The 15,090-nt window shown below is 47.7% G+C and overlaps 1 protein-coding gene across 4 annotated transcripts in view; it reads left to right on the top strand.

The window, feature by feature from the left end:
- Nucleotides 1-15,090, top strand: part of LOC142560545 (uncharacterized) — an 81,997-nt gene that overhangs the window by 16,053 nt on the left and 50,854 nt on the right. For 2 of the 4 annotated variants that reach the window (XM_075672727.1, XM_075672726.1), the window contains exons 8-11: nucleotides 858-969; nucleotides 1,919-2,065; nucleotides 9,543-9,699; nucleotides 12,156-12,251. In XM_075672727.1, coding sequence (XP_075528842.1) covers nucleotides 858-969; nucleotides 1,919-2,065; nucleotides 9,543-9,699; nucleotides 12,156-12,251 — 512 coding nt within the window. The remainder of the gene's footprint in view (nucleotides 1-857; nucleotides 970-1,918; nucleotides 2,066-9,542; nucleotides 9,700-12,155; nucleotides 12,252-15,090) is intronic. The other 2 variants (XM_075672730.1, XM_075672728.1) reach the window with 1 other exon arrangement.

Here is a 15,090-nt window from a genome sequence, read left to right as displayed (position 1 = left end):
CGCTGCCACCACGCCACCTTCCGTCACTCTTCGCGGCGGCAGCGCCCCCAATTGTTTCAACGAAGCACGAACCGGAATCGCGAAATGCCCAGTCCATCTTCCCCACGAGATTTCTCGCGTATCTGGTAACACGGCGAGCTTGAGAGTCATTCTTTACTAGTTCAATTTCGTCGCCAAATTATTTTAATGTAAACATAATGAATAATGTGCCTATTATTTCTAGAATACGCTAATGTTAACAGAACTTCTGACATAAGAAAATACAGAAGCCGGGCGCAAAGCCTCATAAATAAAATAAGTACCTTCCCTAGCCTCCTACAACAACAAATACAATGCTTCTTTTCAGCTATTGCAATATCAATTTTTCGGTCCGCACCCGCCGTGGTTGCTTAGGGGCAATGAGATGGGCTGTTAAACACGAGGTCGCGGGATCGAATCCACGTCCGCGGCGGCCGCATTTCAATAAGTGAGAATTGCTAAAACACCCGTGTACTTTGATTCAGGTGCACGTTAAAGAACCCTAGGTGGTCTAAGTTTCAGGAATCCCCCACTGCGGTATGCCTCATAATCAGATCGTGGTTTCGGCCCATCAAATCCCATAATTTTTTTATCAATTTTGATTTTTTTTTATTTTACGGTGGGCCTCCCTGCAATATCTCTGCGATTAGCAACAATTAGTTGCTCACAAATGCTTAGCAATTCGGCACATTTAAAAATACTTCGCTTGCATCGCATCCTATGAGTCGATAAATTTTCTCCTACATTTAGCAAGCCCCCGAACGACAAACATACTTCTTACGTTAATATCAACGAAGTTTATAACTGCTTCTGCTAACAGGAAAGTGTTATTCGTGCAGGACTATCTTCTCCCCGATCCATCTGTTTCGGGAACGCTTCAGTGGGACTCATTCACGATGATGGAGCCACCTTCAACGGAGTACGCCTCACAGCCCTTCAAGTGGCGCTTCTGTGAGTCAACGACAAACCGGAAATGCTCTCTTTTTTGTTCTATTTTATTTTCAAAGGCAAAAAGCAACACTTGAGTATAAGATAAAAAAGTAAATCACCGTCTGTTTTGGTGCAACACAGAGATAGTGAAGTTGTCCAATATTACTTCTGGTTGTAAAAGTATTGAACGTTGGGAAAGTTTGTAGCTTTTCATTACGAAACTGCAGTGCGCACAACGCACGAGACACAAGGCAAAAGTAAAATGCAAGCACTGTCTCGCAATTCAGTTTATTTTTGGAAAAGAAGTTACACCCAGGCTAACTAAATCGAGCATGTACTAGATCATTCAGAATTTTTTAAACTAAAAAAGTATGTAAAGATATGTACAAGAACGCAGACCTTGTACACATTCTAAAAAAGATCACGTGGCTTTCTAAAAGGCCAATTCCTTGTCAGATGGTCACATCGCTCACTTACGCACTATCGGCACGCTTCTTTTTTTATACGAAACACCTCGGTTATTGCGCGTGTTTGTTTGTTTTCACGAGAAAACAAAATCGTAGTACGACAAAATACAGGCTTACAAGGGCAGCTTTTGGCAATGGTTGGCTAAGTGTGAGTGGTTATCTTTGTCAAGTGATTGCCGTTGCTCCTTTAGACCGGTATTAACACACCGGCCGCTCTGGCCTAGGTAGATACGGCCACAGGTTAATGACAGCGTGTGCACTACACCAACTTCACATCTTACGATCTTGGCGCCTTCTTTGAAAGCACAGACACACTTCCTTCTTGTTCCTTCTGTCAAACTCTTTGGCCGCTGCCGAGCAGATTCGTTGCGGGTTGTAAGGCGCGTTTGGCGTTGGCATTGTTTTCCTTAACGTCGTTCAGCTTCTCTGAACTGTTTGAACGCTTTGCGAAGCTTAGTAAACAATTAGGCAAGAAAACTTATTGATCATATTTTCCTCTACAGGATAGGAGCTAAAAAAGATAATGGGAAGTGGGGCGAATGCCCTGAAGATGAAGACCAATACCTGACATCCTCGGCTCGTGGAGGACGCCGACCAGCCTTGTCTGACTGCAGCAGAGATTCAATTCGAGACTTCTATTATCGTGTAATGTAAGTGACCGAGTCTCTGACCGAGTCTCTGACCAACTTTTATGACAGGCGATATCCAGAAGGTTATGGCAAATTACTGAAAGTAAGTTTTTAAACGTGCGTTATATGAGGCGTCTTTTTTTTTTCAACGTTATTTAGAATTTTATTATAATGCCTGTTACTTGTGACCGGAATATTTTATGTTGCCGGTTTTTCTTCTTCGCTGTGGAACGCTGTGGTTGCATGATGCATCGGCTCCGTCTTCTTTCGTGTGCTGTGTCCAAATTTTTGCCTCGACTCCTGTGATTTTTTGGCCACAGGTGCATTAAGTGACCCGCTGCCGAACGACACCTATTCAGCGTAAATCGGACCAGTCATCTTCAGTTCATCGCCAATTATTCGAAACATCCGAACCTCCGTGCCCCTGCCGCGCTACGCCGGCAGCGTGCGTCGGCGGTAGCAGCTGCAGCAGCCATCACTCAGGACGGCGTCGTCGACAGCATCGACATGACTCCGTAAGAGATCATCCGGAAGAGACGGACTTCTGGCCACATAATGTGGTGACGGACGCCTGCTGGGACTGGAGTACTTAGGCCTCCCTCTCTCCCCCCGACCCCTCCCCTCTCTTAAGAGGGGAAGAAAGTTCATTCATTCATTCACTCATTTATGTTACCGCACATCGCAATGTACGAATTGTATGCGGGGAGTTCGCAAGTTATATCCAACTTGGGACGAATTCTGAGGACACTAGTTTCCTGATACGCGGTGCCATGAAGTGCGCGACGAAGTGCATTTGTTTTCCATTTAAGTGCGTCCTGAGAAGCATGCTCAGCTGCTCTAGTAATAAATTAAGCGGATACACCCTATATTGTTCTTTTTTTTTCAGTTTTACAACTCCTTCCAAGTTGATGCGCCTCAAAAACCGTCGCTGGGTTCGATTCGTAAGTTGCACTAGGTGCTCAAAACTGGTCAGTTGCAAAATTGATCAGCAGAACATCGTCAACTAGTCTAGCGTGCATTTCGATTTCTGGTGCAATGAATTCCGGCAGAACCCAACTCACGATGAATGTCGACGTTAATGTGATTAGCAGCGAAGCCGTGTGGCAACACACCGTACTGCCGCCGCAGAGACGCGTTATGAATGAGGCGTGTATGCCGCAAGGTTCCTGAACAATCCATGGTGTCTAATGGACTGCCGCGAAGTCCGTGCGTGGCGTGTGAATATATATTCTGGCAAGATTGTCTGAACGCATATGACGTGCATTCGGTTCCGCCCTGCATCCGATACATTTCTTGTATGTTTTTATTTCTTTTTCGTTCTTGAAGAGTTCCACCAACCCAGTGGCGCACGTACCCAGTGACCCAAGTTAGTGTGAAAGAGGATTGTTGAAGAACGGTACATGTGTAGCCAATGTCACATACTCAGTCACCAGTGTTGGTCCGACGGACGGACGGACGGACAGACAGACAGACAGACAGACAGACAGACAGACAGACAGACAGACAGACAGACGGACGGACGGACGGACGGACAGACAGACAGACAGACAGACAGACAGACAGACAGACAGACAGACAGACAGACAGACAGACAGACAGACAGACAGACACCGGAAAGTGTGTGAAGCATTCTAAGAACGTTCATCGCAGTAATAATGTTGGCCATTTGGAGTAATCCAAATCAAGATCATAAATGTATTGTTTGCCACAGGCGATATTACGTATAAGGTATACAAACCTATTGTATTTGAGCTACTTGGGACACACGAAGTCAAGTCAAAGTATTTTATTTAAGCATCAGAAAACAGTTGCCTAGGAGGCAGACAAAGGGAATTAATGCCTGACAGAGTGTCAACCCCCTTGCCCCCCCTCCCCAAACAGCTCACCCAACATCACTGTAATAATTGCTGCATAGCCTGTCGACAAAACTTTGAATTATAAATCACTGGAAAGCAATGGCAACAATGCATCACAATGAAAACATTTGAAACAAGAGTATTCAGTATCGCGAGAAATGCGCAACTAAGAACGAATGACATTTGTGACATGAAGTACACGAAAAATCGACCAAAGCAATGAAACAGGAACAATAAAAACAAAACTCAACAACAAACCAAACATTTAATCCTCACTTATCACACCGAGAGCCAAAAAAAAAAACATTTCTAAATAGTGTGCCAAGAAGGTAACTGCTTATGCTCTTTTTAAATGCTTGCCCTGAGACGCTGTCTATAACAACGGTCATAACTTTCTTGTGGTTATTCAAGAAGTCAGGAATCTGGTATGATAATTCTTGTGAACCGTAGTTAGTGTGAATGTTTTCTTTGTTGTAAGTGGCATGCCGGAGGCTGTACGGGTGTTCTTTATGCACGTATTTTTCAAAGAAAAATGATGAATATTTGACTGCATATAACTAACGCTGATTTTTTACATCGAATGTTCGTGATAGTCAAGATTCGATGCTTTTGAAATAGTGGGGCAGAGCGTGCTGAGCGTGGAACATTCTCTATTTGAGGCAGCACTTTTTTTCTGTAGTACATGTTGTGGGGATGCGTGACTCTCACGCCTCCCCTGAGATCTAGTTTTCCCGCATGGCTCGTCTCCTGCAGGGCGGCTTCGCCCGCCGCGTGGCCTGGCGCCCGCGGCGGTTGGAGTGGTACAAGCGCGGTGCGAGAGATGGCGCGAGCGTCGCGCCGCGGCGGGGTTACTCGGGCGCCGGGAGACAAGGCGCTCTGGCTGTTGGGGGTCGAGACGGCAAGCAGCACGGACGAGCCGTGCCGCACGTGCAGCGACCCTCTTGCCCGGCGGGTTGGCGCGCGGCGGGGACGTATCCCGCGTGCGCGCCGACCCATGCTTCTGCGAGACCGCCTCGCGTGGCCGCCCTCGAATGCGCCACGATTCGCGTGACCATACACGCGAACGACCAGGCCTTGGGATCCAGCATGGGGCGAACATATTCGCTCGCTTCCGGTCGCGGTGAGTCAGACTTCTAGATTTGTCGCGCGCCCATCGGCATGTTTTGTGGATAGCAACTCGGCTAGCAGGCACTGATCTATGAAAGGTGCAATAAATGCCCTTGTGAGTGTTTGCATACTGTGTACTGTCGTTCCTTTGTCCCAAGAGTACGGGTGTGAGAGGACCCCACATCTGGCTGCCCAACGTGGGACTCTTGGGGCATCGGACGATAGTTTTAACAGTTTGCTTCGTTCGAGACCTTTGTTTGAACCGAAGCGTAGGCCTAGCGTGAATTTTGATCGCTAGCGTCGGCGGCGTGCTTTCTTGAGCGAGGTGATGGTGGCGGTAGTGTGTTTGAACATGTCAACATGCTAAGCCTTTTCGCAAGTGTTTTTTCTTAATGGCATTCGTCGGTACGAGAGCCACGTGGTCTGCATCCTGGGAGAGCGAGGCTGAGCGCCCGCAGAGCAGTGGCAAGCCTGAAGCGAGTGAGTACGGAAGCCTCGTGGCTGATCCGAATTTCTTATGTAAATAGCTTCTTCTATCTCTTTGACTCGGATGAAGTCGCGGCTCTGGTAGCCGGGTGGCCGCGGGCCACGGGTGCCACTACGGGCTGACTGGTATTGCGGCCTGGCACCGGGCGCTCCGACACCGTCTGGGACGGTGGGCGCCGTCAACTCGGATGCTTTGTGCACCGAGCGGAGTAGGACCACCTCACAGAGCTAACGTCTCCTCGCGGCTGCCTGTTTTGCGCTCATTTTGGGTGTTTTTGGATGCCGGTTGTTGTCAGGGTAGCGACGCTTTAGGCCTAAGGCTTTACGAAGCTGCCTGTCGCACGTGGGGGGACACAACCTAGTGGACCGTGGCGTTGAGGTGTTGCAATTCGCTTCCCTCATTCTATTTAGCCTCGCACGAATTGAAGTTACTCGTTCGACTCAAGAAAGCGAGCTTCGTTCACGTGAACTTAGCATCTGAGTAGCTGCCCGATCTTTTGCTAGCCGAGTTGAACATCGTACCACGTGGGCGATGCGCATGCATAATTCCTCTCCCTTGCACTACTTTAGTGTTTGCCGAGTGTGTTGAGTTTACGCAGCGTGATTGGAGTCACCCCTGGTTTGCCGTCACCTGCACATCGTCTGCGCTGCTGCCCCGGACTACGATCGAGCCACCCCGGGCGATGGTGAGGCTGTGGCCAGTTCGGCGCAGCGACTTCGGCGGCCTCCTGTATCCAGCTCACAACCCTCGGCGGCGGACAAAAGAGCCGGCGGTCACCGACAGCTACGGTGGCTCTTCCCAGCAGGGCGCGTCGGCGCGAGCGACGCTTGCTCGTACCGACTACTGCGTCGTCGTCTCCGGAGTCCTGGCCTGGAATCGTGCTGTCGAGTCGCAAAGCTGCTGCTGTGACCGGCGGACGCCAGCGGTGCACCCAAGGACAATGTCGGCTCGCATGCTATGGACAGCGTGTGGACATTTCCCCGGCGCGGCCACTGTTTAATGTTCTACCTTGTTTGCGAAGCACAGTTTGATGTTAGACCGTGTCACATGTCTCGCCGGAATATGTAGTGATTTAAGGTTGGGGGGATGTGGGAATGCGTGACTCTCACGCCTCCCCTGAGATCTAGTTTTCCCGCATGGCTCGTCTCCTGCAGGGCGGCTTCGCCCGCCGCGTGGCCTGGCGCCCGCGGCGGTTGGAGTGGTACAAGCGCGGTGCGAGAGATGGCGCAAGCGTCGCGCCGCGGCGGGGTTACTCGGGCGCCGGGAGACAAGGCGCTCTGGCTGTTGGGGGTCGAGACGGCAAGCAGCACGGACGAGCCGTGCCGCACGTGCAGCGACCCTCTTGCCCGGCGGGTTGGCGCGCGGCGGGGACGTATCCCGCGTGCGCGCCGACCCATGCTTCTGCGAGACCGCCTCGCGTGGCCGCCCTCGAATGCGCCACGATTCGCGTGACCATACACGCGAACGACCAGGCCTTGGGATCCAGCATGGGGCGAACATATTCGCTCGCTTCCGGTCGCGGTGAGTCAGACTTCTAGATTTGTCGCGCGCCCATCGGCATGTTTTGTGGATAGCAACTCGGCTAGCAGGCACTGATCTATGAAAGGTGCAATAAATGCCCTTGTGAGTGTTTGCATACTGTGTACTGTCGTTCCTTTGTCCCAAGAGTACGGGTGTGAGAGGACCCCACAATGTAGGCTTTCTAAATTCCTTTTCGTGGTTGTACCCGATACAAGAAGGCAGTAGTGCAGACGAGAGTGTACTAGGGTATAATATATTTGTTTTTTTTAACCAAGGTGGTAACAGATCCTTTAGTTTAAAAGTGACTCCGATTGTTCGTGAAATGTCTGTTTGTATTTTTGTGACATGTGCTGACCCCCCCCCCCCCAACTTAGGTGTTCCTGAATATCTACACCAAGAAATTTATGGAATGTAACGTGTTCGATTTGGTGATCACCGTAGTGAAGATCAATGTCTGTCACATATTTATTCTTTGGTCTAAAAACAATAAATTTTGTTCTGCTCGTGTTTAGAGCTAATTTATTCACGCCAAACCACACTGATAAGTTTTCAAGCCAGGTATTCGCTTGTCTCTCTATGTAACCTATATTAGCCCCTGAAAAAAATGTGTTAGTGTCGTCAGCATAGAGGATAATTTCTGGAGTTAGCGGAATATTTACGATGTCATTATTACAGAGAAGAAATAAGAATGGTCCAAGTATAGACCCTTGTAGTATCCCAAACGAGATAACACCAATATCAGACTGAGCTTGGTTTAGCGCAGTATACTGGGTTCTGTTCGTTAGGTAACTGGTAACTACACCTAAGGCAACCCCTCTAATTCCGTAATTGCTTAACTTCTGCAATAAGATATCATGTTTAATGGAGTCAAATGCTTTTTTTTAAATCAAGAAATAATCCTACAGTGTATAAATTATGCTGCGTCGTTCCTCGCGTCCGATGCTAACGTGAAAGACGAAGGGGCCAGTGTAGGAACGATTAAGGACACAGAGAGGACTGTGAGTAGAGATTTAGCGATGACGAACAACCGTCACTGCCAAGCAGCTCGCTCCACGAAAAAGAAACTTGCGGTATACGCGTCGCTCGGTGCACACTGAGGCGACGCTGTTAACACTGTCGAAAGATGAGCAAAACCTTACCCGATATATATGATGCAAACCACAGAGTGACCGATGTCTAACAGACCCAACAGAGCATTAGTTTAAGACCCCGGTGGAAAACGTGATCGCGAAACCAGGCCATTCCGACGAACTACGCAAAGATAATATAAAATTATAGTTTAAAGAGACAGATAATTAAGACTTGGAAAAAGCCCGCGACAAATGTATTTCTTTTTATTTCGATGACGACTCTCTACGCTTTTCGTATATAATTCCCGAAAATTGAAAAAGAAACGGGTACTGACTAAATCTTTTAAAGTGCATAACGTGGAAACGTTAAACTCACGACACACATTATTCCTCACATGCTGCCGATGCCTACCAAAAGTTAACTCGGCGTCGAATCTGAGGACACTGGATACCTCTGCGTAACGGCCGTACAACATTTCCGACCATTCGCCTAAGAAAACTTATCCCAAACAGCCTATTTAAGTGACACACTTGTAACTTTGCCAGCACATGAGCCGTATTATGCCCGCTTCTTGCTTGAAATTTCAGCCCTGCCAGATGTTCTTTTCGAACATTTGGTAAACTTCGTAATCGTTCAAAAAAAAGTGTACTTCTAACAATCTAGAAGTAGGGCAAATTTACTACAAGGGCACTCATTAACCTGCACATTACAAGCTGTCATTGCACAGTACACAAAATACGTCCTGACCAGAGGCAAGTTGAATCAAGGTGACACGTTCAGTTCTCCGAAAACACCGGATAAACAACGTGACCGTGTTGTACGCCCCTAAACAGGCACGAAGCGATCAGTCTGTTATTATTTCCAGCGTTCCTTATTACCTAAACGGTTTCGAGGTTTCAGTGCACATCACCCATGGACCCCATTTCTTCAAACATAAAATTGCTGCCACGTTTGGTTCTCCCGGAATAACCGGGAAACTTTGGATGCATTTCATATGTGTTTAAAAATGTAGAAAAAAAATGTTTAGCAATTTTTATTTATCCGATACAATTAACTTTCTTGCAAATATAAAGGCGGAGATTGACCTAATTGACCCAGGAAAACGGGAAAACACGCATTTAACATTTGTTGTGCGCTTCCGCTCGCATTCACAGCTCCAATGTAAAATTTGCATCGAAATCTTTGTCTTATATGCGTTCACAGTATCTGTCACGCTAGACCTTGTTGCATACACAGAATGCCAAGAATTTGCATCGACTCGTGTACGGAGAACGGTAACGTGGGCACTCTAAACTTGCAAAGGTGCACGTTGAAGCAGTCAAAATTTCCTATATTTGTCCAACGTCTCCACATTGTCCGCGCACTGTCGACATGCTTAGGCTCAGCCTGTCTCATGCGTGGTAGCGTTGAAAGGCACCGCGCTTACCGTTTTACATCAAAAATGAATCATTTTCAGAGACTACCGTGGTCTTTGCTGGAAGGACACACCACAACCTGCTCTCGATCCCGAACATAACGTGTTTCCCGTGGAGTTCTACAAGAAATTTGACTGTGATGCCTGCCACGTATCGGAGCATTTAAAGAACAACACCGGCCAACCCTTAAACTGTTCGGTAAGCACATTTCGGCGCGACTCTCTTAACGCTATGATTGGCCATTGTTTCGATCTCCATTTGCGCACAGTTGTATCACAACTCGCGTAATGCGATGGCACGTACCCGCGCTGTTTTCATTTTAACAGAAGAACATCTGTTCCGCTGTTACAGTACATCTTAAGTTTGAAGAAGACAAATCAAAATATTCGGAATTGGATTTCGTCATCTCGTCGCTAAACAGTAAAAAAGATACAGAGGTAGAGAAATTCGGCAGAACCCAACCCACGATGACTGGCGACGGCAGTGCGCTTCGCATTGAAACAATATAGCAACACAGCGTATTGGCACCGCCGAAACGCCTTATGTGTGAGGCCTGTGCTGCAGAGGAACTCCTCCCTCGGGCTTCCTTATCAACACTCGGCGCCCTCTGTAAGCGCCGACGCGAAGCCTGCACGTGGCCTCCGAAATCCGCGCCGGTGCATGGCGCTGAGAAAACGCCTCATGCGGCAGCCGGGATCCTCTCTAGCGCTTTCTTTTTTTCTGAGGGCGCTGCCCCATCTAGTGGCACTGCGGAGAAGTCTCTGCGCCGCTTCCGTGACGAGATGTGTCTTCCGTTGCTGCCCGCACAACAGGTGTCACATGCAGAGTGACCCATCTTGGCGAGAGGTTCATTTAAAAGCGGCACGCACGCAGTGCATTCATGGCGCAGCTCACTAAAGCGTCGGGCTGCTGTTCTTGAGAAACTCATGTGAAGGGGTTTCGATTCGGGAAAGAACCATAGACGCAGCAGCCGCTGTAGCGACTGGTATACGGTCCTACGATCTAACGTTGCAATCGGGCTCGCTCCCTATTCGTAACGGGCCCACCATGGTCACAGTTGACGGGTGCGAATCGCAATTGCATCGCATCTGTCTTGCTTCCCGAGTCTCATTCACGCCATATCTGAACCCTGCGTGTCGAACGCGAGGAGCGTCATAGCCGAGCAAACTTCAAAAGTCTGCAACAGAGTGCACATTTTTAAGCCTTGTAACTCCCGATGAGCACTGGTTTCAGTTTGATGGATTATGCTATGGATTAGCCTACTATGGCTGAGTGAGCTGTCTCAAACGCAATAGTTCCAGCTCGGGTGGACAAACATACCGCACAGCTGTGCCTCTCTGAATGCCAAGCGAGAGGCTAAATTTAGCTCCGGCTGCGCCATCCTTGGCGCGATAACGACGTCATTTCTGCATGCATCACATGTAGCATCGAGTAACGGCTTTTTTCTCTACACGATACCAAAGTCAGGCGACTGTGTAGCATGGTTGCAAAGATATAAGCCACACCAGTGAAACACGTTTTCGTTACATGTTTTAGCAAGCGACCCCCTATGCTGACCCAACTGAAAGATGTTTCACGTCAAAAAGAAAAAACGCTGATGTTGGTAAATGACATACGTTATTGCTTCGGTGGCGCACGAATTCAGAGCAACGCAGTCGCATAATCGACTCTGACAGTCATCATTGATAGATGAAGACGCAGTTCAACTTGATTTCGATAATTAGGGACTGCTAAGAAATACTTGTGTTTAAAAAGTAACGCTGAAATGTTGAACCACAGATACAAGAACTAGCCCAACGCCAGGCTTAATTAATGCTCAGAAATATTCTAGCGACTGTCAAAGTCTGCTCTCAGCATAGGTAAAAAGATAATAACGCTGCTCAGGTAGCACAGGCTATCTGTGCTACCTGAAAATAGTCATATGACTCCAGCATTACGTTGACTGTTGCCGGAAATTCACATAAGTTGGCGATGCTTCACACAAATAAGAAACGGAATTCTTCATATAAAGTGAAAAACTTACGCAGGCGTATGTTAATCTGAGCAACTCAAACATGAAGGTCAGAGAAGCTGTATACAACAGTATTCTCACACCCTTCATCGGAAGTTTTAACGGTCGGTTCACCAGCTGTTCTTATATAGCGACGACTCATCAGCGACGGTCATACGGCCACTTCGACGATCGTGCGGAAGCCGCGCCGCTGGATCACGCCATCACCTTTCATCACCGCAGCCATGGAAACTCCTGGCTGTGCGCCTACTTAGAGCCATAAAAACGCGACGCGAGAAAGAAAACTCGCCTTACAAATTACCGCCCAAGGAAGAAGTTGTCCTCGATTCGAGCGAAGTACACGCAAGGTAACTCTAATTTGGTCATTACTGTTCCTTACGTTTCAAAGCTAACAAATTGGGGACTCCGAGGCAGGTTGCATGGCTGGCTGTTAATCCTATGACATCTGATACCGAGAACGCTGCCGCACGCCGTCGCCGCCCGAAAACGGGTTGTACGGGTGCCTTGAACAGCTTCGTTGTCGAAGCCCATCATTTGCTCGAAGGGCACAACTTTGAGTTACGGCCAGTTTCTACGCAAGCCTTGAGCTTGCGTAGAAACACCGGCAGAAGTTGCTACAGCTTACTGCCGATTCCCTTCGCAGCTATCTACAATCAATCGGAACGTCAACCCCTGGCCAACGACAACGGAAAGCGACTGGCATATTGCACGCAAGAGACGAGCTGCAAGATTACACAGAGTAGGTGATGCAAACTCTTATTCTTTGATTTATTCGTCATGCTCCTAAAAATAATTTGTGTTGTATGGTGCTTAGTCGGCATAGCTGCATAGCGGGCTGTGAAGGAAGCCGCAAGGTATAGATACAGATTTATTTGGACCACCTGGGTTCTCTAGTGTGCGTCGACTGCACGGCAGACGAGTTTCGTAGATAATAACTTTATTGAATTGTCCGGCAAGCTCTGGCGACCTGGGCTCAGGTCTTCCACGACGGGACGTCGGATGGATGGATGTTGTGAGCGTCACTTTTTAAACAGGGCGGCGGATTGCCCCACCAAGCTCTTGTTATTGTATTACATAATGTCCTACCTATGTTAAAAATAAAAAATAAAAGGAGAAAAATAACAAGAATTCCCATAACCAAATTCTCTGAACCCCTATTGACAACTTTGTTTTTGCATGCCTTCGTTGTTTGTCGTTTCCCTACTTCCCCCAATCTTCCAATCGCTGCGTGCTAATCTCTACTGCGGACATGTTTACTTTCCCCCTCCTCTCGCTGAACCCAAGGGCTTCGAGGTGACCAGAGATGCCTAAATGGACCGCTGGGCAGATATCTTCACGTTCTAATAAAACATGCTCCATCGTTTCCCTCGTTTCACCGCAGCAAGCACATCTTCTTCGTTGTTGTTCTATTTCGCCATATAAGTGTGTGTTCTAAAGCGTCCTGATCTCGCTTCGAAATGTAGTGAGCTACCCTTTGAGTTATCATAAATTGTTTCTTTCCTGATATCATTTTTTCCTCTTAAGTTGCTACTAACAGCAGGTTTCTTTTCCATTGCCACCACACATGAGATTATCTCAGCCTCTCTGACTTTCCGTTTGATGTTCTTTGTTGCCATGTTGCTCACCGTACAGGTCGCATACTTGCTGGTAAGGTTCTAGTTTTTTTCCTCCACTGTTTCTCAACGTTCTTCCCGTACAAATACCTGAAAACTCTGCCAGCCCATTTACTTTCTTGCACATTCCACAGTCGCACTTCATAATCAATTTTACTGCGAGCTTCCCTCACTTCAAAACTAGTCCAGTCCATATCCCCCTTGCACAGCTTCATTTGTAGTCTTCCCGTGAGCGCCCAATGCGAGGCCTTTCACTAATCTTCGGTTGCCATCGAGCCCTGATTGTACGCCTGACCTCAAGCAAATAATCGCATTTACAAATGTAAGTCCTGGAACCGTTAAACCCTTCCACATACCCCGGAACACCTCGTACCTATTTTATCCCCATAGCTCTCTGTGTTTCATTATGGTCGCATTTCTCTTCCGCTTTGCAGTAATTGTTTTTTCCTGTGTTTCCAGATATCTATAGCCTTCGTTTATCCATAGACCAAGGTATCTTATTCTTCGACCCGAGGTATTTCCTGACCCTGAATTTACATTATCTGTTCATTGTTTTCATTGAATACTATAACACCTGATTCTTTAACGCTAAATTTCAGACCTAAATTCTCGCCTTCCCGTCCACAGAGCCAACACAGATATCAACCAGACGTTGCATATCAATTTGCTTGTTAGCTAGCAACACAACGTCCTCCACATCTAACAAACCTGGAAGCTGCTGCTCCACCACTGTATCCGCCTGTTTGTATGAGAGATTAAAGCCGACATTACTTTCCTCTAGTGCCCTCTCCATCCTCACCATGTACGTCAAAAACAGCAGTGGCGATAAAGGGCACCCCTGCCTCAGTCCCTTGATGGACACATTATCAAAGGGATCGCTGACGACGCCTTCAACCTTTAGTCTTCAGAAACTTATCCACTGTCGACGCCATCATGAAGGAATGCCGCCATTTCGAGAAGGCGAAGAGTCGCCGTATATACGATCAGATTACACGGCTTCCAAACACTACAGCGACTTCTTGTACCGACCAATGTAGCTCACCACCACCACGCGAAAACGTGACCCGAATTGTACGCCGCGAACTCGAAGCAGCGTTTCCTCCCTCGCCTGAACAAACGTCTTGCAACAACACTGCTAAGACGATATCGCTGATCCAGTCCGTCGTTCGTCAGGAAATCGCTAATATGGATCTTTCAAGCGCCTGCTCCTTGAGTCGCCCTGACACCCGCACTGCTCTTACGCCTCGGTCCCATCGCAGTCCACCTCACAGTGTCCGTTATCCCCACGCTACAAGGAATCCCTCGGACTGGCGGACACCTGACGACAGGCCGATCTGTTTCTGCTGCGGCCGAATCGGTCACGTTTCCCATCACTGCCGGAGCCTTTGGCCGTCCCCTCCGCGCAACACCTTCCAGAATTCAAGTTCGCCCCGAATTTCCTCAACCCGTTCCTCATGCCTTCCTATTCAACGCAAATGGTATTTTCTCGATAAATCTCTCTCAAATGCTGTATACAATCGTCGCCCAAGCCTTCCCCTTCCAGAATATCCTACAAAATGTTGCGGTCTACGTTGTCATACGCTCCTGTAATGTCTAAAAAGTCCACACAAATCGGTCTCCTTTCTACTCTGGATCTTTCAATAGACTGAGTAAGGACAAATAAGTTATCCAGACGCCTACCTTTTCTGAAGCCATTCTGAAGTTCTCCCAAAATGGCATTATTCTCTGCCCATGCTTGCAGCTTTAATTTAACTGCCTGCATTGCTAACCTGTATATTACAGATGTAGTGGTCAACGGTCGATCTAAACAAGTGAATTCTATCTTTCTCCCCCCTTGCCTTAAATTAAATTAAATTAAATTAAATTCACTCTACTTTGTCGCCAACTGTCTAGTATTCGTCTATATATTTAACTTTCTTTTTCTGCTTTCAACAGAGCTTCCTTACCTCTTGGTCCTAGTTCATT

This window comes from Dermacentor variabilis, chromosome 10 (genome assembly GCF_050947875.1).
Source record: "Dermacentor variabilis isolate Ectoservices chromosome 10, ASM5094787v1, whole genome shotgun sequence".
In the NCBI taxonomy this organism is placed as follows: Eukaryota; Metazoa; Arthropoda; class Arachnida; order Ixodida; family Ixodidae; genus Dermacentor; species Dermacentor variabilis.
The sequence above is the reverse complement of the archived record's forward strand: the minus strand, read 5'-3'. Positions and strand labels throughout refer to the sequence as shown.